At 35.5% G+C, this 27803-nt stretch overlaps 1 protein-coding gene across 3 annotated transcripts in view; it reads left to right on the top strand.

Moving 5' to 3' along the window:
- Positions 1-233: 233 nt before the first annotated feature.
- The window catches only part of rtkna (rhotekin a), a 111453-nt gene continuing 83883 nt past the window's right edge, over positions 234-27803 (top strand). For 2 of the 3 annotated variants that reach the window (XM_073841421.1, XM_073841424.1), the window contains exon 1: positions 234-561. In XM_073841421.1, coding sequence (XP_073697522.1) covers positions 451-561 — 111 coding nt within the window. In that variant the 5' untranslated portion in view covers positions 234-450. Of the gene's footprint in view, positions 562-24633; positions 25218-27803 lie in introns of those variants that run through there. The other variant, XM_073841422.1, reaches the window with a different exon arrangement.

Genomic DNA, 27803 nt, shown 5'->3' with positions numbered 1-27803 from the left:
AGGGGTGAGTACATTATCTGTAAATTTTTGTTCTGAAAGTGAACTACTCCTTTAACTCTCCACCAGTCTTTCTAGAAAGAGCTCAACGTTATAATTGCCTAAATACGTGTTGTTGATACACCTCTTATGCGCCAACAGAGGACGCTGCATTACCTGGCTCTCAATCTCGGAAAGTAACTCAGTTCTCATCTGCTTTGGGAATTCACACGCTTTGTTGATGCGAGATTGGAGTGAGAGCAGCAGAGTACAGTACTGTTTGCTATCATCAGTTTTGCTGTTGTCGTTTTGTAACCGACCATACCGGGAGAGACGGAATCTGATTTACATGAACGTGACTGTGACAGTGATCCGCTGCAACGTGGAGCGTCTCCAAACCAAACTGCGGCTTGGTCTCAGGTCTAGGAGAATAAACAGCGTTGCTTTGGAGTGAAGGGTCAGCTGAAAAGTCGAATGTTTTGCCGAAACCAGACAGCGAGAGCGACTATCGCTCGGGGCTCCGCGCTGGAGATGGAGATCCGCCGTGGAAAGTTCAGACAAAGTGTTTTAATGGAGACCCCGCAGGTAAGTGAGGCTCGGGTCATCATCACTTTGTCCAGAGGCTCAGCTGGACTCTAGTAAATGTGTTGTGAGGACAGTCGGCTTCACTGTTATACTATGTTATTTATTGCGAGGTGTTTATTTGAAATTATGGTTTTAGCTTTGTTTGTTGTTTTTATTGAGTGTATATATATATATATATATGCTATATAGAAAACGACAGGCAAAAAATAAAATTTGCGAAGACGTAATCCATTGGAAAAAGTACAAATAAAAAAAGAAAATAGTGTTGTGGGCGTGCACACAGGAGTAGTTTATAGTAGATAACGGGACATGTATTTCCTACAAACAGAATCAATTACATAATGGTTGAATGACGTGATACTTTGTATTATCCGGATGGGGCTTATTGTAAGGCTGTATTGAGAGTTAAAAAAATATTAAAAGGAGGATCTTGGTTTAAATAGTTTGGCAAAGTCTTTTATGTCTATTTTGTTTCTTAAAAAACATACAGTGAAAGGTTTTGAAATTATAGGATTTTATAATCAATATTTGGAAAACCTCAATCAACATACAGAGGTCACTTTTTTGTAGTTTTTTAAGCTCTATGACTTTATCCTCATGACTGAGTGTCAATGTCATTCAATAAAAAAATATTTTTTTTAGAAAAGGCATAAAAAATATAGGAATATTAAATAATTTAATACAAAAATTTAACTTATACTTTCTACATTAAATATGTACACTACCAGTCAAAAGTTTGTGAACAGTAAGTTTTTTAATGTTTTTAAATAAGTCTCTTCTCCTCACCAAGACAGCATTTATTTGATCCAAAGTACAGCAAAAACAGTAAAATTTTGAAATATTTTTAAAGTGTTTTCTGTTTAAATATATTTTAAAATGTAATTTATTCCTGTGATTGAAGCTAAATTTTCAGCATCATTACTCTAATCTTCAGTGTCACGTGATCCTTTAGAAATCATTCTGATTTGCTGTTTAAGAAACAACATTATTATTTTTATTAGTAGTAGTATTATTATCATCATCAATGCTTAAAACAATAAATACATTTGTGAGTCATTTTTTTCTGGATTATGAATAGAAAGATCCAAAGATCAGCATTTATCTGAAATAAAACACTTTTGTAACATTATACACTAAACCATTCAAAGGCTTGGAGTGAGTATCTTTTATTTAGCAAGGATGCTTTGAATTGATTAAAAGACATTTATAATTGATGATAAAGACATTTATTAATCGAAGAAACCTGACAAAATTCTATATAGCTGTTAACATAATAACAATAATAACAAAAAATAAATGTTTTTGAGCAGTAAATCAGAATATTAGAATGATTTCTGAAGGATCATGTGACTGGAGTAATGATGCTAACAATTTTGTTTTGAAATCACAGGAATAAATTTCATTTTAAGTATATTTAAATAGGAAGCAGTTATTTTAAATAGTGAAAATGTTTTAGCTGTACTTTAGATTTAAAAAAATGCAGGCTTGGTGAGCAGAAGAGACTTATTTTAAAAACAGTAAAAAAATATTACTGTTCAAAAACTTTTGTCTGGTTGTGTATGTTAACTTAAAAATCACCTGTATGTAGTTTAAACGAAATAGTTGTAATACTTGATGGTTACACCACTTGACATTTTTTAGTGAATGTGTGAAACACTTATAAATAGAAAGATTGCATTTCTGAAACTTAGCCCATGTTTCAATTTATATCTCTCCTTTTTATAATTTCTGACATGCATATTTGTCATTTACCCCATAGTAAACATGATCTTATCAAACACTGCAGTAGATCCCTTGTATTCTTCTAAGGGGAAAGGGCTGCATGGCATCTGTATATGATTATCCCAGAGTAGGTTGAGTTAAAAGAGAACTCCGTCTAACCCCTAATTATTTTTATACGTAGCCTGCTGTGGTGAGATGGAAAGAAGCATGGTTGGTTCAGAGTGTGGCTGTTGGATGCGTAGAGTCCCAGTGGCAGCTTTAAATTCCTTGTCTTGAGACCATAGTCTTCATTCTGCTGCGGTGACTATATGTTTACATTTTAGTTGTGCAGTTGGATTTATATGCATTTCAAAAGTTGATTCCACTTTCAGGGATCTTAAATCATGTGCAGATCTTGTCCTTAATGTAAAGGAAGAATCACATGCACTGTGTCACATCATTGGGTTCAGTTTTTGTCTATAGCAGTGGTTCCCAACCAGGGGGCTTGAGATCACTAGAGGGTCTCAGCAAACTTGCAAGGGGGCCTCAAGATGGCTTAAAATGATTTAAACCATAAAATAAGCTGAAAATAAGCTACGATATTTCTTATTTTATTTTCTCTCTCAACACCTGTTTGTTTCCTTTAAAGCACCAGGATTCAACTGTCTTATATACAGTTGAAGTCAAAAGTTTACATACACCTTGCAGAATCTTCAAAATGTTAATTATTTTATCCAAATAAAAGGGATCATACAAAATGCATGTTATTTGTTTATTTAGTAATGCCCTGAATAAGATATTAAACATGAAAGATGTTAACATCGTCCACAAGAGAAAATAATAGTTGAATTTATAAAAATGACCCCGTGCAAAAGTTTACATACACTTGAGTCCCTTGTTTGTCCTGAAAAGTTAAACTGCCTGCTGTTTTTCAGAAAAAATCCTTCAGGTCCCACAAATTCTTTGGGTTTTCAGCATTTTTGTGTATTTGAACTCTTTTCAACAATAACTGTATGATTTTGAGATTCATCTTTTCACACTGAGGACAACTGAGAGACTCATATGCAACTATTATAGAAGGTTCAAATGCTCACCGATGCTTCAAAAGGAAACACGATGCATTAAGAGCCAGGAGTGTAAGCTTTTTGAATTTGAAGGTCAGGATAAATTTAACTTATTTTGTCTTCTGGGAAACATGTAAGTATCTTCTGTAGCTTCTGAATGCCAGTACTAACTGAAACAAATATGTATATTTAGGCGAAATAAGAAAAATGTACACATTCTGTTCAAAAGCTTTCACCCCTGGCTTTTAATGCATCATGTTTCCTTTTGAAGCATCAGTAAGTGTTTGAACCTTCTGTAATAGTCGCATAACAGTCCCTCAGTATTATAAAATGACTGTAAAACTTTGAAGCTGAATTAATAGCAATTAAAAGGTTTTTTTAATTACAGAAAAAGAGGGTTTTTAATGTTTCAACTGCTGTAATCTGAGTTTGCATATCTTCATCTTCATCACTGATAAGATTTGCCTAGTAGCCCCTATCAGTATCATTTAGGCACCAAATGCACCTTCAGCCCCTCATTCAAGATGCATGTGATTTCTCTCAAGTCATTGTGTGCTTTGCTCAAAAGCCTTTAAGACACCTCAGTTCCCCACTGACATCATGTTACCCCCTCTAGACTGGATAAGATGTGTTCTACTGTTTGATGTCTTTACTGCGGCTGCTGATTGGAAATCAATATGGCTTAATGAAAATCTTTTTAATGAGATCTTCTTACCTTTGCTTGCACACACAGAAACAGGTGACCGGCTTGAACTTTACAATATCTTGCCCTAGTTTGTGTGCAAAGGCTCAGGTGAAGCAATTATAGTGAGCGGTAGAAAGATTGCTGGCTCAGTTGAGTAGACTTAAAAGCAGTAATGGAAAAATTGGCTCACAGATCTTGTGTAATGACTTTATTTAATGCAGACGTTAAACCTGCTGTGCACTTTCTTAATTGCAACTGCAACAACTGCTACAAAATGCAAAATCTTTTTCTTCGGTTATGCTCTGTCATGCCAGTAGCCATTGAAATCACACTGTCGTTTTTAGATTTGCTTAGTTTGCATACATTCTTTTGGTTTGCTTACAACATGGTCCATTAAAACCACAGTGTTTGCTCGCTGAGGACTCTGCCACTTATAGATTTCCTTGAAGGAAGTTAAAAGTGCTGTAGGTTACACACCACCAGACACACCCTTCCACCCACAGCGCCTGATTCTTTTCTATAACCTCTGCTTAATTCACTCTGTACTGGATTCTCCGAGAGAATTGTTCAATATTATTGATTCTGCCAAGAAAAATGATGCAACATTGCTTTTCTAAGACATGTATTATGTACGTTTTTCTCCAGCAGGAAAATTTTCTTGTTTGTTTGGTCTGACTTGCTGTTTTTTTCCAGACTGATTCTGTAATTTTTTTATGGTGATGTTTTCTCCATTGACGGGGTCTCCTGTGTATTTAGTTTGAGCACTTGACCATATACTCTAACACTTCCTTACGGAAGGAAGAGTATTTATTGTGGACATACAGTTACCTTCCGAAGTTTAGGATTAGTATGATTTTTTTTTTCTGAATGAAATTAACAATCAACAAAATGTTAGTTTCCACACAAACTGTGCACACTTGTTTTTGACATTGATAATAAGAAATGTTTCTTAACCACCAAATGGGAAAAATTCATTAAATGAATAAATGAGAAAACAGTTTTATAATAATATTTCACAATATTACAGTTTTTGACTAGCACTACTAGTCAAAAGTTTTTGGACAGTAAGATTTATTTTTTGTTTTTTAAAGAAGCCTGCATTTATTTGACCCAAAGTACAGCAAAAACAGTACAATTTTGAAATATCTTTACTATTTTAAATATATATGTAATTTTCCTATTTGAATATATTTTAAAAAGAAATGTATTCCTTTTATTTAAAAGCAAAATTTTAAGGATCCTTACTCCAGTCACATGATCTTTCACAAATCATTCTAATATAATATTTTCTGCTTAAAAAAAACATTTATTATTATTATTATTATTATTATTATTATTATTATTATTATTATTATTATTATTATTATTATTATTATTATTATTATTATGTTGAAAACAGCTGATTAGTATTTTTTCAGGTTTCTTTGGTGAATAGAAAGTTCAGAAGAACAGGATTGATCTGAAATAGAAATCTTTTGTAACATTATAAATATCTTTATCATCACTTTTGATCAATTAAAAGCATCATTGTTAAATAAAAGTATTAATTTCTATAATGTCTTTCCCATGGCTTTTGAATAATGTTACGAAAGCTTTTTATTTCAGATAAATGCTGATCTTTGGATCTTTCTATTCATCAAAAAATCCTGATATTGATAATAATAGTAATAAAAAATGTTTCTTGAACAGCAAATCAGCATATTAGAATTAGGATCATGTGATACTGAAGACTAGAGCAATGATGCTGAAAACTTAGCTTTGATCACAGGAATAAATTACATTTTAAAATATATATTGAAATAGAAAGCAGTTATTTTGAATAGTGAAAATATTTTACAATATTACTGCTTTTGCTGTATTTTGGATCAAATAAGCAAATAAGTTTAACAAATAAAAATTATTGTTGGTAGCAAATGGTAGCAGCTATGTTATATTAAACAATTTATTGTTGTGGTTCATAGTTGCATTATAGAATACAAATGATTCTTTATGCACACTTTCATCTTCAGCAGAAGGTTTTAAAGTCATTCCGCTCATATATTTGGCTTTCCAAAGACTTGTAAGGTCACACATTGCACCCATATGGCACCTTTTCTATGTTTAGAATGAGGCAGCACATGCCATAAGCTAGCAAAAGCTAGTTGATATCTTGAAGAAATGCAAAAACTTCCCCTCCAGCATGTTAGCAAAACCACCAGGCCCCAGAGAACAATGGGGAATCTTTCAACACTGGGGCCCAAACAGGAGCACATGCTTTTGGATTTAAACGAAGGGTTCTCTTGGTCCCTGGCAAAAAGCCCTGTTAAGAGGAACCGGAGAGGAGGATAATCGTCCACGCTCTGATGTCATAGAAGCCCTGCTCTATTTAGTTAGTATGCCAGGCACTCTTGAACCGTGAGAGCTGGAAAGAGGTGTATTGAGGGATGTTTGAATTCTGTATATAAAAGAGAGGGTTAGGTTTCATTGACAACAGCTTTTTTTAATTTCCGATGATGTTTTTTGAATCTGCTTTGTTTGTTTTGCTTAGAATTGTTTTGGAACCAAACCCAGAACCCAAGAAGCATATTGGCAAAAACCTTTATTAATGAGAACAACATCCTGTGATTGTGTAGTGCAAGAAATGGTAGAGACCATAAGGAGGAGTGCTGGAAACACTGTATGCAAGACATTCCAGTGTAATAATTGACAAAAAAAAAGACAATCCCTTTCCTAGTTTTATTGTGCTGCATATTCACATTTCTATAAAAAAAAAATCCTTTGGCTACTTTTATGTACACACTACCAGTCAAAAGTTTTTGAACAGTAAGATTTTTAATGTTTTTTAAAAGAAGTCTCTTCTGCTTACCAAGCCTGCATTTATTTGATCCAAAGTACAGCAAAAACAATACAATTTTGAAATATTTTTACTATTTAAAATAACTGCTTTCTATTTGAATTGATTTTGATGTAATTTATTCCTGTTATCAAAGCTAATTTTTCATCATCATTACTCATGATCCTTCAGAAATCATTCTAATATTCTGATTTGCTGCTCAAAAAACCTTTTTTATTATTAACTTTTAATATAACTTTTGACTGGTAGTGTATATAATCACGTGATGAAATAGTTTGGTAGATTAAAGGGGTAACAGCTAATGTAATAAAAATGACTGTAATAACAGTAGATTATGCATAATTGCATGCAACTAACCCTAAACCAAACCCGAATCCTAATCCTATACTAAGTAGATATTGTTAATTTTGTATTACTTAGTGCATAATTATTTAATTACACTATAAAAAAGACGCCTTAATATTTGGTGCAATAAACATTTTCTATTTACTGAATAGCAAAATTAAATTTGAACAGGTGACATAATATAGTATGTCGCAGTTCTTTATAAATGTCATGCATACAGTAGGCACCAAAACATTACTAGTAGTTGCATACAAATACACAAATAATAAGAGCTAGAATTCGACCGATATGTGTTTTTCAAGGCTGATGCCGATAACGATTATTACTGATCACGTAGACTGATATTTTGAACCGATATGTCTGATATGAAAATGAAAATTAATGTCAAAATTAAGGATAACAAAGGCTCTGATGAAAACGTCATTTAAATGCTTATTTTTATATAGTTTTGAAAATGGCCGATACCGATAACCATAAAAATACTTAATATCGGCACAGATAATCAGCCAGGGCTGCATTTCTCAAAAGCGTTGTAAGCCTAAGTTGATCTTAGCTCCATTGATGACAATAGTTCTACAATCAACTTAGGCTTTTGATGCTTTTGGGAAACGCAGTCCTGAAAGATAATCGATCAACCCCTATTAAGAGCTGCTAGAACACATTTACCTACACATTGTGCAACCTGATCTCATGACAAAAATGTAGCTGTGGGAACTTTTAGCAAAATGAGTAATAGATGTGTCTGGAACTGGGTGGTGCTAAAAGAGTATTTGTTTTTTTCCCCGGAAAAAGACAAACGTACATATGGTACATTTTATGTGACATTGGTTTTGTACTTGTCAACGCAGTTCTTACTTGAAATGTCCGTTGAGTGGTGCTATAATTCTAATGCTCTGTGGCGTTTTAAAATAACATCATTCGCACTACATCTAAACCTATGCAATAGTATGAACAAAAGTGAATGTGACGTAAACACGCAATCACAAGCATGCCGTTTTCGCTTGCTTTTTGATCTCTCATCTTTCAGCTCTTTCATTGTGAATCATGTTTTTCACAGGATTCGTACCCAAGGATTCCGCATCCTAAGTCTGGTTCGTTGCCGGCTAAGCTACCGAGCAAGCTTGTTTGTCTGGAAAGCAAAACATATGGAGCTGTAATCATAACTATGTGTGAGAACGGTTACAAGTGCTTGCTGTTTTACCGCCTCTAGTGTTCATTTCTGTTGGAAACTGCAGTGATATGTACTTATTTGTGTTTCACGTCTAGCGAAAAAGTTCCCAGAGGTACGTTTTCGTCATGAAATCAGGTGGAATATTAATAGGCAGTAATATTAAGAGCTAGAGGTCGACTGATATGTGTTTTTCAGGGCCGATGTCGATACCAATTATTACAGACCAAGTAGGCCGATAACCGAAATTTTGAATTGATATATATTCTTGTGTGAGAATGAAAATCAATGTCAAAATTAAAAATAACGAGAGCTCTCACAAAAACTTTCTTTAAATGATTTTGAATTATTTTATCAGCAAATTGGTTTTGAAAAGACCGATATCAATGACCATAAAAATGCTTAATGACAGATGACAGATAATTGGCCATGCTGATGATAACCATGTTGACCTCTATTAAGAGCTGCTGAAACACTTTCACCTGCACATTGTGCAACCTGATTTCACGATGAAAACATACCTGTGGGAACTTTTTCTCAAGACTTTAAATAGTTATTCAATGTGAAATTGATTGGTGCTAAAAGAGTGTTCTTTTTAATTTCAAACACATATATATGGTTCGTTTTATGTGACGTTGGTTTTGTACGTGTCACCGCAGTTCTGACTTGAAATGTCCATTGAGTGGCGCTATAACTTTAATGCTTTGTGACATTTTAAAATCTGCACCTAAACCTACCCGATAGTATGAACAAAAGCAAATTTGGTGTAGAAATGCAATCACAAGCATGCCATTTTAGCTTGTTTTTCGATTTCTCATCTTTCAGCTCTTTTTAATTGTGAGTCATGTTTTTCACGGGATTCATACTCAAGAATTCCGCGTCCTAAATCCAGTTCCATGCCAGCTGAGCTACCGAGCAAGCTTGTTATGGAGCTCATAACTGTGTATGAAAACAGTTACAAGTGCTCGCTGTTTTACTACTCTACTTTAGTGGTTATTTCTGTTGAAAACTGCAGTGATTTGTACTAATTGAGTTCTAAGAAGTACGTTTTCGTCATAAGACCAGGTAGAATGCAGTATTATTAAGAGCTAGGGGTCGACCGATATGTCTTTCAGGGCTGAAACCGATTATTACAGATCAAGTAGACCGATAACCAATATTTTTTGAACCGATATATATATATATATATATATATATATATATATATATATGTATATATATATATATATATATATATATATATATATATATATATATATGTATATATATATATGTATATATAAGTCTGGTGTAAGAATATAAAATTAATGTCAAAATTAGGAATAATAAGGGCTTTGACAAAAACGTTCTTTAAATGCTTTTAAATTATTTATTGGCAAATCGGTTTTGAAAATGACCGTTATGATAAACATAAAAACCTTAATATCGGCTCAGATAATGGACCAGACTGATAATCGATGCTGCTAAAACACTCTCACCTACACCCTGTGAATGTTGAAAACATGAACAGTATTTAGTTGACATTGACTTTGCTGATAACACCGCTCAGCATTGGCATGTTTTCGTCCTAAAAATGAATAGAGGCTCAGATGTTCACAACAGCAGGATGTCAAATATTTTAGGACTCAACCCAGGATCTTGTGCTCAAGGACATCAAGATGTCCAGTCCACTCTTATCTCATCTCACTTGTGCAGAGCTGACATGGACATTATTCATACAATTGGACATGTCATGTGATGTTTTTTCTTGTTAGGCAGATGAAGACAGGTTACTAGTATCTCCCAGCTTGCATCATGACTACAATAGTCAATGCCAGACATTTCATTCGTTAAATGTTCTTCACTCTTAGTGGGATCTTTCATCGCTTGCTGTGGTGTGTGTTTAGTTTAGTTTGATTTGTATTGTGCTTTTCACAATGCATATTGTTCCATAGGCACAATAAGAGAACAATGAGTTTCTAACTGTCACGTCTTTAGCTCGAATATTGGTATAAACTGTATTTTTTAAGCTGGTAAGGTAATTCTCAAGCATGTTCTAGAATAAGCCGAAAGGCAGGACCCATTTTTATAGACGTAGTATAATTTTTTTTTCCCCTTAGTGAACTGTTTCCTTTGACTGATACTGACTGCCTGTGTTTAAAGTTTCATAACATTTGTTACTATGTGAATGTGCACTCAATGATGATCTGTTAAGCAGTTTAGAATGTTGTAATGTTTGTTAACATTAACAATAAAACTTGTCACCTGTTAGCAGAACATTACATTTACATTACATTTAATTCAACTTTGTCATCCTTTCCAAACATGCACTAACACCCAGACAGCTAAACGTGCATGTGTTGACTAATGCTGGAGTCATTGCCATATGTTTTTACTCCAGCAGCTTCTTGCCACTACAGTCAAAAAACAAAAACAGAACCTAATTCAAATGCATATCTCAAAGTTTTTTTTAAAATTTCTGTTTAAATTAAAGGTTTAACTTTCCCTGCTTAAAGACATGGTTTCATTATCTAAATTACTTAAGCATTCCAGAGTCCTTAACCTTGCTCTTTTCAGAAGGTTGAGTGTTTGTCTTGTAGCTTGAAGGAAAGTCTTCCAGACAGAGAGGGATGAGACAAAGTAGAGGCCCGGGCTTTTGTTAACGTCATTAACTGTTTCTAAATCAACTGGGTTCAGCTTGAGGGGATTGATTTCATTCATGCGTACATGTCTGTCTAGATAAAAGGATGTGAGTCACACACTGTGTGTCTTTGGCAATAGCATGCCCACACACAGTCCTCAACAGATCACTGTTATAACAACAACCACTGTGATTACACTACTTGTAGTTGCTTGTGTTTGTAGATCTATACAGGTGGAGCTGGGGAAGGTGGGGGGTTTCTGAGATCCTGTCCACACGAACACGTTTTTTTTTTTAAAAAATGCAGCTTTTTCTGTGCCGTTTGGCTGTTTGTCCACACGCAAACGGGTCCCTGAAACCAAACCTTTTTGAAAACTACTGCAAAGGGTGAAGATTTTCAGAAATTTGGGTTGCAGTGTTGTCGTGTAGCCAGCTGTGCACTTTTTTCAGGCTTCTGATTGGCTAACATGGCTTTATGGTTAGGGTTGTACCTGTTGGTTTGGCATGCTCTTGACAGTGTTTTTGTGTTTTCATGTGGGCAAGATTTTTTATTTTATTTTTTGTAAAGAAGGAAAAACTGTTTATAAAAATATGTCTATGTGTGAACTAGGCTGAAGCACGATGTGACTGCTACAGCAAACCTTTTGAATGTTTGGGCAGCAAGGTCATTGGCTGCTGATGTGAAAAGAAACCAATGAGCTGTGCCATGTGAATAATGATGTGTGATTATATTAGATTAAGTTAGACCCTATTAGCCTGTGCCATCTAGACTTTCATGACGGAACTTTGCATTTATAACGTTACAAAAGATTTCTATTTTAAAAAAATGCAGTTTGAACTTTGTACATCAAAGAATCCTAAAACACAGCAACACAGCTGTTGTGTCAACATTGATTATAATAAATGTTTCTTCAATCAGCATATTAAAATGATTTCAAAAGTATCATGTGACACTGAAAAGGCTGCTGAAAATTAAGTGGTTGAATGGTAATGTATGTAGAAAGTCTGTTTTATAATTTCGTGAATCATTTGCTCGGATAAATCACATTAAAAAAAGATTCACAAAGATTTTATATGAGAGAGAGAGGTCAGAGAGTGAGTTGAATATTCCCTGACGCAAAAACAGTGATGTTGCGTGATGTTGGAAGAAATATCTTGTTACTGGAAAAACAACACTGTTTTGAAAACAGCTAAACTACTATAATAGTGTCGCTGCTTTTAGTCAGTTCCTCCCCAACATCGGTGAGTGTTCATGGGTCTGTGAATCTAGGAAATGATCGAGTAAACAGTAAAATTGTACACAGTTGTGTTTTACCCAGCAGACTTGATAAAATCTGCCTTTGCACCAGTCTTTCTGTTCACCCATGAAACTTGGTCCCACTATGTGCCGCATTGTTCACACACAGCGTTGTGCTCTGAAAGCGATGAAGACCACAGCTGTCTCACACAGACACTGTTGTGTACGTAATTGCTGGATCTGATCCAGTCCATTACATACCTGTATGTGTAATAGTGTTGCCATCACAGAGCTGGCACACTCAGTTGTTCTGAAACAACACTACTCAGGCACATCTGTGCAGAACACTCTTGAGAGGCTGCTGCGTAACACACAGATGTCATATGAATAAACACCTCATGTCAGTAATGTGCTAACATGTTTAGTGTGACTTCACCCACCAAACTGACACCCATGAACTTCTGACCCTTCGCTCACAATGCCCTCAGTGGTTAAAAATAGCATTGATCCTCATATTCCCCACTCTGATCTGTTGAGCTTTAATGCTGTCTGTACTCCTAAGCCAGTATTTGAGTATTTTTATTCCACAGTGACAAGATTAAAGTGTTTTATGTTTTGTAACATTGTTTTGTAGACCTCTGTTAGGTAATCTGCCTACAGTCAATCGCAGCCGTTGACCAGGGTCATTTCTAAGATGGACTGTGATAGTGAGAGTTAATCTTAATTTATTCCCAGCCTAATCGCTTTAAAATGGAATCAGCGGGGGGTTGGCTTGTGTGGCCACATACTTTAAGAATGTCTGGTATTTGTTAACATTTATTAACTAGCGTTGTGCACCAGCACTGTGTTCGTAGACCAATGTCACATCTCTGTGAGGACGACACTCTGAGGCACATACAGATACTTTGCTTGTGTTTTAGCTCATTTGTAAGATGCTTTGAATAGTGTGTCTTCTGAACGAACAAATGTAAACATGAAGGTATTTACTGATTATTTTACTTCTAGGGGTTCAAGCGTGTAGCGCTGAAACCCTATTATAATTGTTGTTGGACAAGAATCAACAATCTCCTCGTAAAACTGATCATGCAGACCAAACCGTAAGTTGTAGAGACTTGGATGGTAGTATTCTCACCGCCTACAATGTCATCAAGGCTCGCCCCAGTCAGCCTGACGGTGGCGCTACAGCAATTAAAAGTACGAAATTGCTCATAACTCCAAAACCATTCATCACAGGCTCAAGTGTCTTATGTCGTTGGAATCCTTGGCTCACGTCAGACAAAACGCACACTGGATATGTCCGTCACCCAGGCAAAAATTGTGTATTTTGCATTTTTTGAAAAACCTACTTTTGAGAAATAGTCCTAGGAACCAAACCAGTGCAGAAAGATTCTCTGAAGAGTGAATATCAATAATTATCAAAAAAAGTTGACATTTCGACTCTCCGTCGCAAAAAGGGATGCCAAAGCGTTTGAAAGGGGCAGGGCTGCCTCTACTAAAACAACTATGACTTTTGAAGGGAATAAAATATCTTTGACAAACTCGCACGGCGTATGTAAGAGCTAAATCTAAAGGTCACATCAAAAAAGTCACAGAGCTTGGCCACTTGGTGGCATCATAAGAGAGAAAAAACATAAATACGGCCATAACTATGCAATTGTTTGTCCTATCGATGTCAAAAAATTGGTACGTACGGCAACAAGTGGCTATAAGGACATTCGTTTATCTCAGAAAAACATGTCCGCCATAGGCAATGAACTTTAACGGACGATTTTAACGGAGTTTGATCTGGATGAATTTTGATGGGCCTGTTTAAAGGTCTGTGAGAAATATTAAAGAAATCGGCCACTGGCGGAGGGGCGATATCGCATTTTTTTTAAGAGCGCAAACAATTGTATATTGCACAGTTTTTCACACATTACCCACGATATTCATATCATACGATATACCTCCTCATTCTGAACAACTTTGCCTCCAGAACCATGGCTGTCAATCAAACTGTTTCTTAAATGATTGAGAAAATGTAAAAAACCTACTTTTGCAAACTCTTTTTTTTTTTACTCAGTCTGCAACAAATAACACTGCAGTACAATTCTCTGGACTCTCAAGGTAAATAATTATCAAAACAAATTTGAAATTTACCTTTTGGGAAGCTCTAATTGGGTTTAGAAAAGGGGCCTGTCCAGATATACCCAAAAGCCTATAAAGCCTAAACAAAAACTCAAAACTTCACAAAACCTGGTGAGTATATGCGACAGGTGATTCTAAACAAGCATGCAACGCTTTAGAGAGTGGCCCACAGCTGTCAATAACAGTCAAAAATGTTAAAAACATTATATTTCTATGGTAAATGACCTGGATTTGCCAAAAATGCTTTTTTTAAATTATCGATTTAGGTCATTACAGGTTTGATATATAATATGTGATGTCTTTTTTCATATGTACTTAAGTGCCTTAAAGCGTTTGAACCCTGGTAATCGCTGCAATTGCTGTTTTATTTTATTTTTTAGATAAATTTAAAATGTACCTATAGTCAAAGGTACTGTTCTTTATTAACATTGTAAGTGGATTGTGTTATAGTTACTAATTATTTACTTTTTGAAAGTAGTATTTTATGTTTTTTTTTTTAAAGTAGCATTTATTTGATTAAAAAATACAGTAAAATAGTAATATTGTGAAAAAATATAACAGTTTAAAGTAACTTTTATAAAAAAAATATATTTTAAAAAGTACATTGTTCTATTGATCTATTGATAATAGTAATGGTCAAATCAGCTGTTGAGTTTTAGTGCCCAGAACTGAAAAATCTAGCCTAAGGGGCCATTCACACAGAACACGTCTTTACATAGAAAAACAATGGAAAAGTAGTGCATTGGAATGGAAAAACGCGTTCTGTGCGTATGGCCCCAAAGAAAGCATGGCATGAGCCAATAGGAAGAACCTCATTCTCTTCTGGTACATCCTTTAAAAAGGTACTTTGGTAAAAATAAATAAATAAACAGATTCACCTTAATCTCATTGTCATCTTTAGAGTATTTTTATCCATGTCATTAACACACTTCTTGGTGTATTTTGAGAACTCCCTCTTGTGGGCTGCTAAATGCTCTTTAAGAGCACTAAATTTACTCTGATAATAAGATGATGGTGTGCCAGAACAATTGCATCACACTGCTCTTAGATCAACTCAGCTTACTGTTAGATGAATTGTTTGAGCAAGACATGATGTTGCCTTATTACTCACCTTGCATGGAAGTAATAAGGCATGAAGAAGAAGAAGAAGTTCTGTAATGTACAATCCAAAGTGTGAGAACTAAGTGTGAATTTAGTTTTCTCATGCAGTTGACTCATCTTAGATGAGCTGTTTCAGTCTGACTAGAACATTTACCCAAGGTAATGCATCTCTAGCCCTTTAGGGCTTGATGATTGTGAAACCAAGAATCTGGAAGCTGCTTTACCTTATATAGGTATTCAGATTGAGATTGTTAATACTACAGTCATGGCCAAAAGTTTTGAGAATTACATAAATATTGGAAATTGGAAAAGTTTTTATAATAGCAATTTGCATATACTCCAGAATGTTATGAAGAGTGATCAGATTCAGATGAATTGCATAGTCCTTCTTTGCCATGAAAATTAACTTAATCCTGAAAAAACTTTCCACTGCATTGTTAAGAAGGCTTCAGGGCGTCCAAGAAAGTCTAGCAAGCGCCAGGATCGTCTCCTAAAGAGGATTCAGCTGCGGGATCAGAGTGCCACCAGTTCAGAGCTTGCTCAGGAATGGCAGCAGGCAGGTGTGAGCGCATCTGCAGCACAGTGAGGCAAAGACTTTTGGAAGATGGCCTGGTGTCAAGAAGGGCAGCAAAGAAGTCACTTCTCCAAAAAAGTATGGCGAATGGACTGCTGAGGACTGGGGCAAAGTCATATTCTCAGATGAAGCCTCTTTCCGATTGTTTGGGGCATCTGGAAAAAGGCTTGTCCGGAGAAGAAAAGGTGAGCGCTACCATCAGTCCTGTGTCATGCCAACAGTAAAGCATCCTGAGACCATTCATGTGTGGGGTTGCTTCTCATCCAAGGGAGTGGGCTCACTCACAATTTAGCCCAAAAGCACAGCCATGAATAAAGAATGGTACCAAAACACCCTCCAACAGCAACTTCTTCCAACAATCCAACAACAGTTTGGTGAAGAACAATGCATTTTCCAGCACGATGGAGCACCGTGCCATAAGGCAAAAGTGATAACTAAGTGGCTCGGGGACCAAAACGTTGAAATTTTGGGTCCATGGCCTGGAAACTCCCCAGATCTTAATCCCATTGAGAACTTGTGGTCAATCCTCAAGAGGCGGGTGGACAAACAAAAACCCACTAATTCTGACAAACTCCAAGAAGTGATTATGAAAGAATGGGTTGCTATCAGTCAGGATTTGGCCCAGAAGTTGATGCCCAGTCGAATTGCAGAGGTCCTGAAAAAGAAGGGCCAACACTGCAAATACTGAGTCTTTGCATAAATGTCATGTAATTGTCGATAAAAGCCTTTGAAACGTATGAAGTGCTTGTAATTATATTTCAGTACATCACAGAAACAACTGAAACAAAGATCTAAAAGCAGTTTAGCAGCAAACTTTGTGAAAACTAATATTTGTGTCATTCTCAAAACTTTTGGCCATGACTGTACATTCATACTTAAAGATCATGTTTTTATATGCCTTTATATGCATAAACTTTTTTACATTCCTAATGTTTGAATGTCTTCAGTCTCCTTTTTTTCCATTATTATATAATGTTATATAACATATAGTACAGCGTGCCAAGAGGATGTTTGTATACTAATGTTATACGATTTGAGATGTGAACACAAATATATGGTGTTGTCAATCCCAAACTGTCCTCAAACAACCCCCAGGATGTTTGTGAAGTTATATATGAAGTTATAAATATATAAAGCATCTTCTCAAGGACAGCTATTTACTATCAAAGTAACCCAAGTTTACCCATCTAGTAAAAAGCCCTAGGAGCTATAATGTCTAGGCTGTCTCCTGTCTCAAAAGTTTACTGTTCTGAGTTTAGAATGATGTTTCCACATGCGACTGTCATGTGTCTGTGACTTTCCTCTCTCCTGAACAGCTGCTTTTTCCCTCACTGGAAAGAAAACCTCACTAAACAGAAACATAAAAACACTGGCGCCCTGTTTGCCATTTTGGCTCTGTCTTAGGGCTTTATTTGACCTTTTATTGCTGTAAAATATTGTGGTTTGTTGCTAAACTGGTTAGCTTATGCATTAGGCAATGACGCTTAGACATATTCGAGTTTTTTTCTATTTACATTGGAAGTCTAGACAGTCTGCTCAATAATGTTTTCAGAATTGTCCATTAGGGGGAGACATTGATCTTTTTTGAAAACATTAAATGTCGATGGCTTACCAGCACTAAGCATTGATTCTTCTTTTGACATGCTGTACTTCAATCATATTATTAATGGGCACTAATGAATAGTGTTACAAGCCCTCTTGACTTTTTTTTCCTCAGTTGATATCGATGCGTGTAGTCTAATTGAAAATCTCTCAGTGCAATAATTAAACGTTAATTAATCCATGGAAATGGTGTTTACATTCAGTCAGTGAGTCAAATCATTTTTAAAAAGTATTTAATGAGTTTTCTGTATAGTGTGTGGAATATTGATTTATGTTGTGTGTGTTTGTATGAGAGAGAGAAAGAGAGGGGGTTGATTTGTAGGCAGTGTAGGGGTCCTGGGATGGCGGCCAGATCACACGGGCTGCAGCTGACTTTAGAGATGAAACGTCTCCAGGGAGCTCACTGCCAGTGGACATGTGGAGCATGTTAGCACGGTGACACCGACAGCAGGCTGAGAGCTGACAGGAAGTTCAGGAGACCCCAAAGAGATGCCAAAACTTTAAAGATAGAAAGCTTGAGAATTAGTTCTTTTGCTTTTTTTTTTTTTTTTTTTTTTTAAAGCCTCAATGTAGTGACAACCAGACAGTGACCAAAAATGTTGATTTACTTAGTTTAATTTGTTTTTTGTTTTGATTATTTTGTCTTCCATTTGTTTTGTTTGTTTTGTTCAGTTTTTTTTGTTTGTTTAGCTTGTTTTTTCTTTTGTTGGTTTGGTTTGATCATTTTTGTTTTGTTTGGGTTGTTTTTTTTTTTTTATTCTTGTTTTTGGTTTTGTTGATTTGGCTTGATTACTTTTTGTTTGTTTATTCAGTTTATGTTTGTTTTGGTTTTGGTTTTGTTGGTTAGTTTGATTATTTTTTTGTTGTTTGTTTAGTTTGTTTTTGGTTTGGTTGGTTTAGTTTCTTTTGTTTATGTTGTGTTTGTCTTTGGTTTTGGTTTGGTTTGATTTATTTTTGTCTTGTCTTGTTTGGTTTATTTTAGTTTGTTTTGTTTTTGGTTTGTTTTTGTTGTTTGTTTTGTTTTATTTGTTTTATTATTTTGTTTTATTTGTCTAGTTTTGTTGTTTGTTTGGTTTTTGTTTGTTTGGTTGGATTAGGGCCCAAGCCCAGAATGGGCCATAACTTGTATAATGTTGCCATGCCAACGTGTCAAACTTTAAATTTAGATTTTTGTGTTTTTGAGCCACTTAAAATGGTTAGAATTTCACGAAACTCAACACACACACATTTGTTTTAATGACAGTTAAACACTGATAAAAGCCCATAAAAAGCCCATTTTTGTTTTTTGGTTTGTTTATTTGGTTTGTTTTTGTTGTTTTGTTTGTTTTTCGGCTTTGTGGTTTGGGTTGATTGTTTGGTTTGTTTTATTTGTTTGGTTTGTTTATGGTTTTGTTGGTTTGGTTTTATTTATTTTTTGTTTGTCTTGTTTTTGTTTGTTTAGTTTTTGGTTTGTTTGTATTTGTTTTTAGTTTGTTTCGTTTATTTTTGGTTTGGTAGGTTTGGTTTGATTGTTTTTGTTTGTTTGTATAGTTTTTGTTTGTTTTATTTTAGTTTGTTTTGTTCGGTTGGTTTGTTTTTGTTCTTTGTTTAGTTTGTTCTTTGGTTTTGTTTGCTTATTTAGTTTTTTGTTTGTTTGTTTGTTTTTATAACAATTTAAGAAATGTGAGAACTTTAACTGCTTGTGACTTGGTAAAGCTGTATAAATTTAACAATGTTCAAGAGGTTAAACACTACGGGACAGAATTTATTAACTTTATACAACTAATATTCATAAAAAAATTTCTTGATGTGTAATTTCATGTAGGATCAGCCATCAGCTGGCCCATGATCTAATGGCATCTTATGATATTTACCTCCAGTAAAGCAAATAAACTTTACACTAGAGGTCTGTCTGAGAAAAAGCAAGAACACAGGAAAGAGAAAATAAGTCAAAATCAACTCAATTTGTGTTTCTAAACTAGTCTGTTTAGTTTGTTTCAAAGTATCTGATTAAATGTACACCATTATTCTCCTAAAATCTGTGTGTGTTTACAGTGCCCCTGCCTCATTTTTCTGTTTCTTGTGGGTTGTACTCAGATGGGGCTGGGTAGCAGCTGAGGCTCTTTGTAGTGGTTAGCAGCCCTTCAGAGGCCTTACCCTTCCCTCTGTTTATTTCACAGATGTGCCCTGATTGAACTTCAACCCAAATGAATTAAAAGCACAACATGAGCTACACTTTGAATTAGCCTGGTCTTTATTCACTTATCTTTTAGGGTTTAAAAACTCTTGAACCATCCATAGCTTAGAAAGTGCTGCAGAAAAAAAGTACACACAACTAAAACATAAATTTAGCTATGTGTTGTTTTAAAAAAGAGCCTTTCCTCCTGTCACAATACTTCCTTTGCCAGGACTAAAGTGTACAGCAAACCTGAAGTGTTGTGGTAACTTCAGTATGGTATTTCCTTACTCCACCCAGTCAAATTCCTCCTGCTTGCCACCTTAGCAGCTCTTGTTTTATCACAACGGCCACCCAAACAAGAAGCAGCTTCTGATCTTTTATTCTTGATTGGGAAAGGGAAATATTGCTATGTGCTTCAGTGCATCCGATGAAGAACAAAGGACTGTCAGTCAGAGGTTCCTTTTCATCTCACACCATGTTTGTAATGACACTACTGAAACAACCCATCCTGATTTAACACATGTGAATGCCCTCTTATGTAACTCAGTCAGCATGCTAAAATTCTGAGGGATTAGTATTAGCAGCATAACTGGAGCTGCTACACAAAACACTCTAGTAAATGCCGTTAAATACATTTTGTATTTGCTTCTTTTCATGGCCACGTCTTCTATGGTGGCTTTTTTCTCATTGTCACCGTATAATAGCTCAATTGCTTCTTCAGTGCTTGGATTTAATTTAAGTGTGAGCGGTGTAAGCAAGTGCAGTGACCACCTCTTACACACTTTTATTTGTGTAATAGCTGTTTCAGATTGTTGTTTGCCCTCAAGGTTAACATTCAGTTTTGTTTGGTTTTCTAAGCCTTATTGTTAAGATCATTGTGTTCAGATGTGTGCTACATTCTGCATCTAATAGCCCTTTTTAGTTAGAAGTAATGCTTTTTTTTTTTTTTACTGTTGACTCAGGATGGATCACGTATACATGTTCCCTGAAGGCTTTACTGTTTGCTTGCATTTTAAACATTGTAATTTCTCTATTTCTCTCTAATTCTCTTTTTTTAGTAATTGAAGTTTTTCATGGTTTAACTCTACCACCAGGTCAAATAAAATAGGATACAAATTATGCTGATTAGAGGATTAGATTAGAGAGTAGACCTTTACTGATGATTGTATTTAAGAGTCCACTTGTTACATATAACACATTGTGTATTGTTTAGTTCTCTACTTTTCTAAGTGCACAGTTCTACAGTCCTTAAAATAATGCAAAAACGGCATTGCACATATGGTAGATTGAGTTTCACAGAGTCAAGACCCCTGTGTCTACCTTGTTTTCACAAACACTTGAGTACCATTCCCTTGGAGCCCACATTTTGCAGTCTATTTTTCTTCTATCTCCCAAGGAAAATAATGAATCACATCTCTGTGTTTTCCATTGAGTGTCTTTGTCTCAGCCAAAGGAGACTATGGAGTGAAAAGATTATGGTGCATCATAGAGAATATGAATCTACATGATCTATTACTGTGTTACTTATTATAAATTAACATTTCTGAAATTCTTACTTTTCACTAGGAACCCATCGGAGTCACATAGTGTTAGATTTGAAGATGTGGCTTATGTAGTGTGTATGTTCTGCTTTAATCATGCCACTACAAACTTTCTTTCTGTAAGTCTATAACATTGTGGTTTGGCGTGCATGAGAGAAAATGATTATGACTGTAATATTTATATCACCCTGTGAAACTGAATGCTCCAGTTATAGAAATTCAATAGGGTGTTGTTTGCTTTCTATAGTAACTTAGGCTATTATGGCCTATTAATAGTTTTAGATAACATTAATGGAGTAGTATGTTATAAATAATTAAAGTGTAGACCTGTTGACCACAAAAAAGGTTGTAACTGTAAGTGTACATCCTGTTTGCTCTGATGCATTGATTTTTACTACTCACTGCAGTGAGAGGAATCTTCTTAGTATCCTGAAATTGAACTGTGGCATTTTAAATAATTGAGCATATATTAAAGATTGATACCCTGCTAACACGCATAAGCCACTTTATGAAATATATATTTCAGTAGCTGTGATTCTCTGTGGAAAATCAAATGTATCTCGTCTAATAAATGTATTACCTGACAGGTGAAATGGTCGATATAACACTGCTTGGCAATCAAGATGACTAACTGTCTTGGATTTATGAAGCTGGGTGCCATCATTATGTGGAAAGTATTAGGCAGACCGCAGTCGCTCAGACAAAGCACTGTTCTCATTGTAGAGAGGACAGATGGACCCTTTGTTTTCTGTAGTTAATGTTCGTATATTCCAGCTGAGGCAGCATGAAGACATATTCCAGAAGCAGGCAACAAAAGAGAAGCATCACGAATAAGAGGTGTACTTATAATGTTTGCACAAAATAAATATGTGAGAAAATGATTATTTTCAACCCTCATTCTGTCCCACTGTCTGAAACGACCTGTTTACCTCCGGGTTCTGTAAGTCTTCTCGGTTTTCATTTCCAGACAAGGCATTATGAAATCATTTACTTACCATTTGGGATGCAGCTGCAGTTAGATCTAATACCGCTTCATATTTCAACAAATGTTTTTTTTTGTGAACTCTGTGACACTGTGCCTCATTTACAAATCAAAGTCCTCCGATCAGTCCTCTGACACGATCTGGAATGCTATTAAAAATAAACGATCCACTTGTTCCTTATGCTGGGATCCTTTTGATATCTGTACAAAGACATGAACGAGCTGTTTAATCCAAACGCATCAAAGCGAACGTTCTTTCACTTTATTTGGTGACAGACTCAAGCATGTGGACTGTGTCAGAAAGTGAATGTGCATTTGCATACTGTTTCCAGTGTAGACAAAATAGCAGCAGTGATTGTAATTTCTATTTGCTTTTGACAAAATGCAACACTTGCATTCAACTTATTCAAGTGTCAGTGTCAGAGTTTATGCAAAAGTTTGTGATGTCACCTTGCACCTCTGATCCAAACGAGACGTTTTTGCAGCTTGATTAAATAAATGCCTTGTTTATAATGAGGAGGGTGTTTTTTTAAGGAAAGAAACTTGCAGGATGTTTTAATGGTACAAAGACCTCTTATATGCCAAAAGATCAAGGCAAAATTGATTTCTCATGTCATGACCCTTTTAAAAAATAAGAAAAGAAACATACCTCGGAATTACACAAATGATACAACCAAGTATGCAAAATAATAATAATAATAATAAAGACATTTAAAACAGTTGGATTAAAAAAAATTAAAAAAAATACCAGGGGATTATACTCACTATAGAAAATCATAATTGTCAGCCTTTGGTCGCTTTATGAGAATTTTTAGCTATGGTATTGGCATTTTTTTAAATATCTTTCCACAGCTTGATTTATTTGATACTGTATGAAGGAATTATTTATGTGAATGTGCCTCTGAAGGTTCTGACTGTCTACAGAAAAGATTTTGTGTTATTAATTGCAATACTGCTTTGTCCACGGAGTTACGAGAAACAGCTCTAATTCAGCTTTTCCATAAGCGCCACCTGCTGTCAGAAAGTGGATTTACAGAGACTTATATTTACATTCAGCCTGTGTGCAGTTTTTGTCTGGGCAATAAACGGAACGAATTTGCATGCCCTGCTGTAAATTTTGACCGGTTTATGAAAAACAAGCTTATGTGCATTCTACACATTTAAACAATTCAGATAAGTTATCTAGAATTATTTATGAAGCAGATAAAATATATTTAATAATTTATTAATTAATTTTGACTTGACCCTTTTCTTTATTTAAAGGCTGAAATGTGAGGCTTACCTTTGTATAAAACTTTTTCAAAGCTTTATTTGAATGTTTACATTAGATATTTGAACAAGCTATTAGATAGACTTGTCAATCATGTTGTCATTTAAAATCCAGACATCATTGGTAATTATTATTTTAGTGATTATACAAATAAAAAGTGATTTTAATTGCTGTTTGTTAATTTTTAATATAAAAGTTGGTGAAGTGATTTATGTGTGAGCACTTTTCCAACACATTTTAACAATACCGTGATACTGATGACACCGGAAATGATAAGAACAAACATTAATGTTGCCGAGATTCTTGCCCTGGAAATCCGGGTTCAGTTTGGCCAACCACAATTGCCAGACAGTTTCTTGCACTCTTCTTCTTGATTTGTTGTAACTTTTGGCAGTCTATAGTACTCCAAATGTTTTTCCCGACCGATTAGTACAGCCCAAAACATGACAATAACCAAACGAAACTCTATTATTTTGCTGATTATTACTGCTGAAAATGGTCACGACCATTTTCACAAGTAATAATCAGCAAAATAAGTAAGTTTCGTTCGGTTCAGTGGCATTGTTTACGTTCAGTGCCGCCAATATGCCAGATTAATGACACGTTGAGAAAACACTCTATAAATAATAATAATAATGTCGTATTTTTTTTTTACCACAGGAACAGTGCTGAATCACCAATAATTTGTAGACCTACAATTTATTAAACTTTTCAATTTAGAAACGGATTTATTATTAATAGCCTATTATTTTATTTTTTATTTATTTGTTTGTTTGTTCATTTTGCCGTGTATTTGGGGTCTTTCAGCTACTTTTCTTCAATCCCCATCCTTATGTGAATGCTCTTGCGAGAATTAATGTTCGGATATTTGTTTATGTAGGGCGTGTAGTTTCTGTCGCGCCGGTAGTTGTGCTGTAGTGTTGTGAACTGAATGGTGAATGAGCGCGCTGCGCGTAGGCAGTACAGTCAGTCCACGAGCACTGTGTGATGCCCTTTTGTGGGAAAGTCCTACTAGAGCACACAGACACACTCACATCAGTGCAGAGGGACACAAAGAAGGAAACTGCATGTAAATGAGCCATTATACTGACTGGACAAGGAGAACATGATTTGAGCGTGTTAGTAAAGTCGTTTTGTTTTTCCATGTAGTAGAGAGCGTTCATTGGGTTCTGGATACTGGATTCACTCGCTATTGTTGTGAAGGCAAGATAGACGCGCGGACGCGCGACGGTCGCGTACAGCAGCTGAAGGAGTTTTAAGAGAGAGCGTTTTATTCCTCTGTACTTCTTTTTTGTTTATCTTCAGTTATATATGCATGACTCCCTTTGAAATGTTGTTTCCGGACACATGGAACTGGTCTGTGATGTGAAAACATATTTTCTTGGATACGCTGTGGATTGGATGTGGACGCGTTTTGAAGTCTGGGTCGTGTGATTCATAAACTCGTCATATACTTCGTCCAAAAATGTTTCTCAACTCTCAAGACAGATAAACGGTTTGAAGAGCAGTGGGAGTCTAAACTTGAAACCAGAAGCGATATCCCTCTTGAATGATGCCCATAGACAGACTCGCAGACATGGAGGAGAAACTTCGTATTTTGGAGGATCTCAATATGATATACATTCGTCAGATTGCCCTGAGTCTGAAGGTAAATGTGTTCTCATTACCTGACTTTATCTTTATGTCTGTTTTGAATTGCTTCTCAAGTATCATTAGTCATCTTAGTTAAACAATTAGATGTAAAATTATTCTGTAACACATTTAAAATAAGTGCTTTCCAAGTTTAGCCTAAGTTAAGTCTTTAAATCTGTAGGTGGAGATCTAATTAAATACATTTTGTAATGAGGTGTGAGCAATCTCTTAAATTGTCTTGCTCTGCCAGTTTTCCAGTGTGGTAAGGTTGTGTCTAAACTCTGTGAGAGTGTCTATTATACAGCTGATGCTGATATACAATGTCTTTTGATTGTTTGTGTCAGTTTGGTGTGTTTAGTCTTGGAAGTAATGCTTAAAACAAGAAGCAGCAGCACTATATTTCTCCAGTGGTCCTGCTCTGCAGCTGCAGTTGCAGCCACACAAGACAGTCTCATGGGATAAAAGTGTGTGTTGTTGGACGTTTGAGCCTGGTTTGTGATTTCTTTGGTATTCTGTGCTTGAACTCATAAGCACAAGGAAGAAAAGTCCAATTAATGTTAGCACTTTGCAAAATGCCTCCACAGAGACTTCATTTGACTAGCCTTATCTTTGGAAACAAATGCACACTCGGTGATATTATCGTTGTGAACATACTGATACCTTATTTTGAAGTCAAGAGAAGTGTGGAAACAATCCTCCCTTTTTAGTTCAAACCATGGCTTTCGTCCTGATTTACAGTACTAAGTAGGTGGATCATTGTGTAAATTTTTAATTTACTACCAGGAAGCAGGTGGCACATGATACACTATATGATAAATATCAAAGTACTGTACATATCAAATACTAAACATCCTTTGTTTATGAAATAAAATAGGCGTCTTTTTGTCCTGCAGCTGTTGAGTGTTAGAAACGCTTAGTATCTCACTGAATGACATGCTGAACATGCGTCAGCCCCCGTCACTTAGCTCTATGGGGTTTTATTTGGTGTGGGTGACCAAATTGTGCTCTTCTCCTAGCCCATGCTGAGATCACACCTCGTTCCTCCAGCGTGCCTGTTCTCCTCTCCAAGTAGCCCGATTATATGCTCAGTGTTTCTACAATGTGACCCTAAATTTGTAGCCTGTGATAATGAAAGGACATGGAGGCGCCTTCTTGAGCTGAAGGACATTTTCATAAATTCCTGGTGCATTTAATAATTCATGGTCATGCATCTCAAAGTCGGCAGTCTTGGGTTATCAGAAGGCAATTAGCTTCAAGCCTGTGTCAATTTGAAAGAGTCTCGATGTCTAAATTTAATCATCCATGTGATCTTCATGTGAGAAATTAACTCTTTGTATGATTTACAAAAATCATATTAACTGCAACTAGAATTTGTTTCCTGTGGGCAGTTTGGATTCCTTCTGAAAAAATGTACAGATAATGTACTTGCCCCATTGTCATCCAAGATGTTCATGTTTTTTTCCTTCACTCGTAAAGAAATTATGTGTTTTGAGGAAAACATTACAGGATTTCTCTCCATATAATGGACTTCTATGGTGCCCCCGAGTTTGAACTTCCAAAATGCAGTTTAAATGCAGCTTCAAAGGACTCTAAATGATCACAGCCAAGGAAGAAGGGTCTTATCTAGTGAAATGATTAGTTATTTTCCAAAAACATTTACAATTTATATACTTTTTAACCTCAAATGCTCTTCTTGCTTAGCTCTGCAAAAACTGTGTATTCCAGTTCATGACAGTTAGGGTATGTCGAAAAACGTCGAATAAGAAATTGTTTTTTTGAGGAAAACAATTCAGGAATTATCTCCATATAGTGGACTTCTATGGTGCCTGGTGGTTTGAACTTCCAAAATGGAGTTTCAATGCAGCTTCAAAGGGCTCTAAGTGATCCTATCCGAGGAATAAGGGTCTTATTTAGCAAAAACGATCTGTCATTTTCTAAACATTTTTTTTCATTTATATACTTTTTAACCTCAAATGCTCGTCTTGTCTCGCTCTGCATGGCATCGCTGAAGAAGTACATCGCTGAAGAAGTACCGACCCAGTGTTTACAAAGTGAATGTGCCAGGAAGGTAAAAAAAAGGCAAAACAGCAATGTAGGATCATTTTGAAGTTGGAGGAAAGTAATTAAAATGGGAGTTTTTCGACATACCCTAACTGTCGTGAACGGGACTTAACAGAGTACGCATGCGCATGGCAGAGCTAGACAAGATGAGCTTTTAAGGTTTAAAAGTATATGCATTTTTAATATTTTAATTAAAAATTAATTAAGGTCCTTATTCCTCGCCTGGGATCATTTAAAGCCCTTTGAAGCTGCAATGAAACTGCATTTTGAAGTTCAGACTCACAGGCACCATAGAAGTCCACTATATAGAGAGAAATCTTGAATTGCTTTCCTCAAAAAAACATAATTTCTGTACGACTAAGGAAAGAAATGACAAAGGGGTGAGTACATTATCTGTAAATTTTTGCTCAGAAAGTGAACTACTCCTTTAAGGTTTGTGTATAAAATGTCACATAAGTTGCATAGCTTACAATGAAATCAGTTAGAGATGGGATAGGGGCAGTAACAGATATTCGATGCACAAGATATTAAAAAAACAAAA

This window comes from Garra rufa, chromosome 5, assembly GCF_049309525.1.
Source record: "Garra rufa chromosome 5, GarRuf1.0, whole genome shotgun sequence".
Lineage (NCBI taxonomy): Eukaryota > Metazoa > Chordata > Actinopteri > Cypriniformes > Cyprinidae > Garra > Garra rufa.
This window is presented reverse-complemented; position numbering and strand designations above follow the sequence as displayed.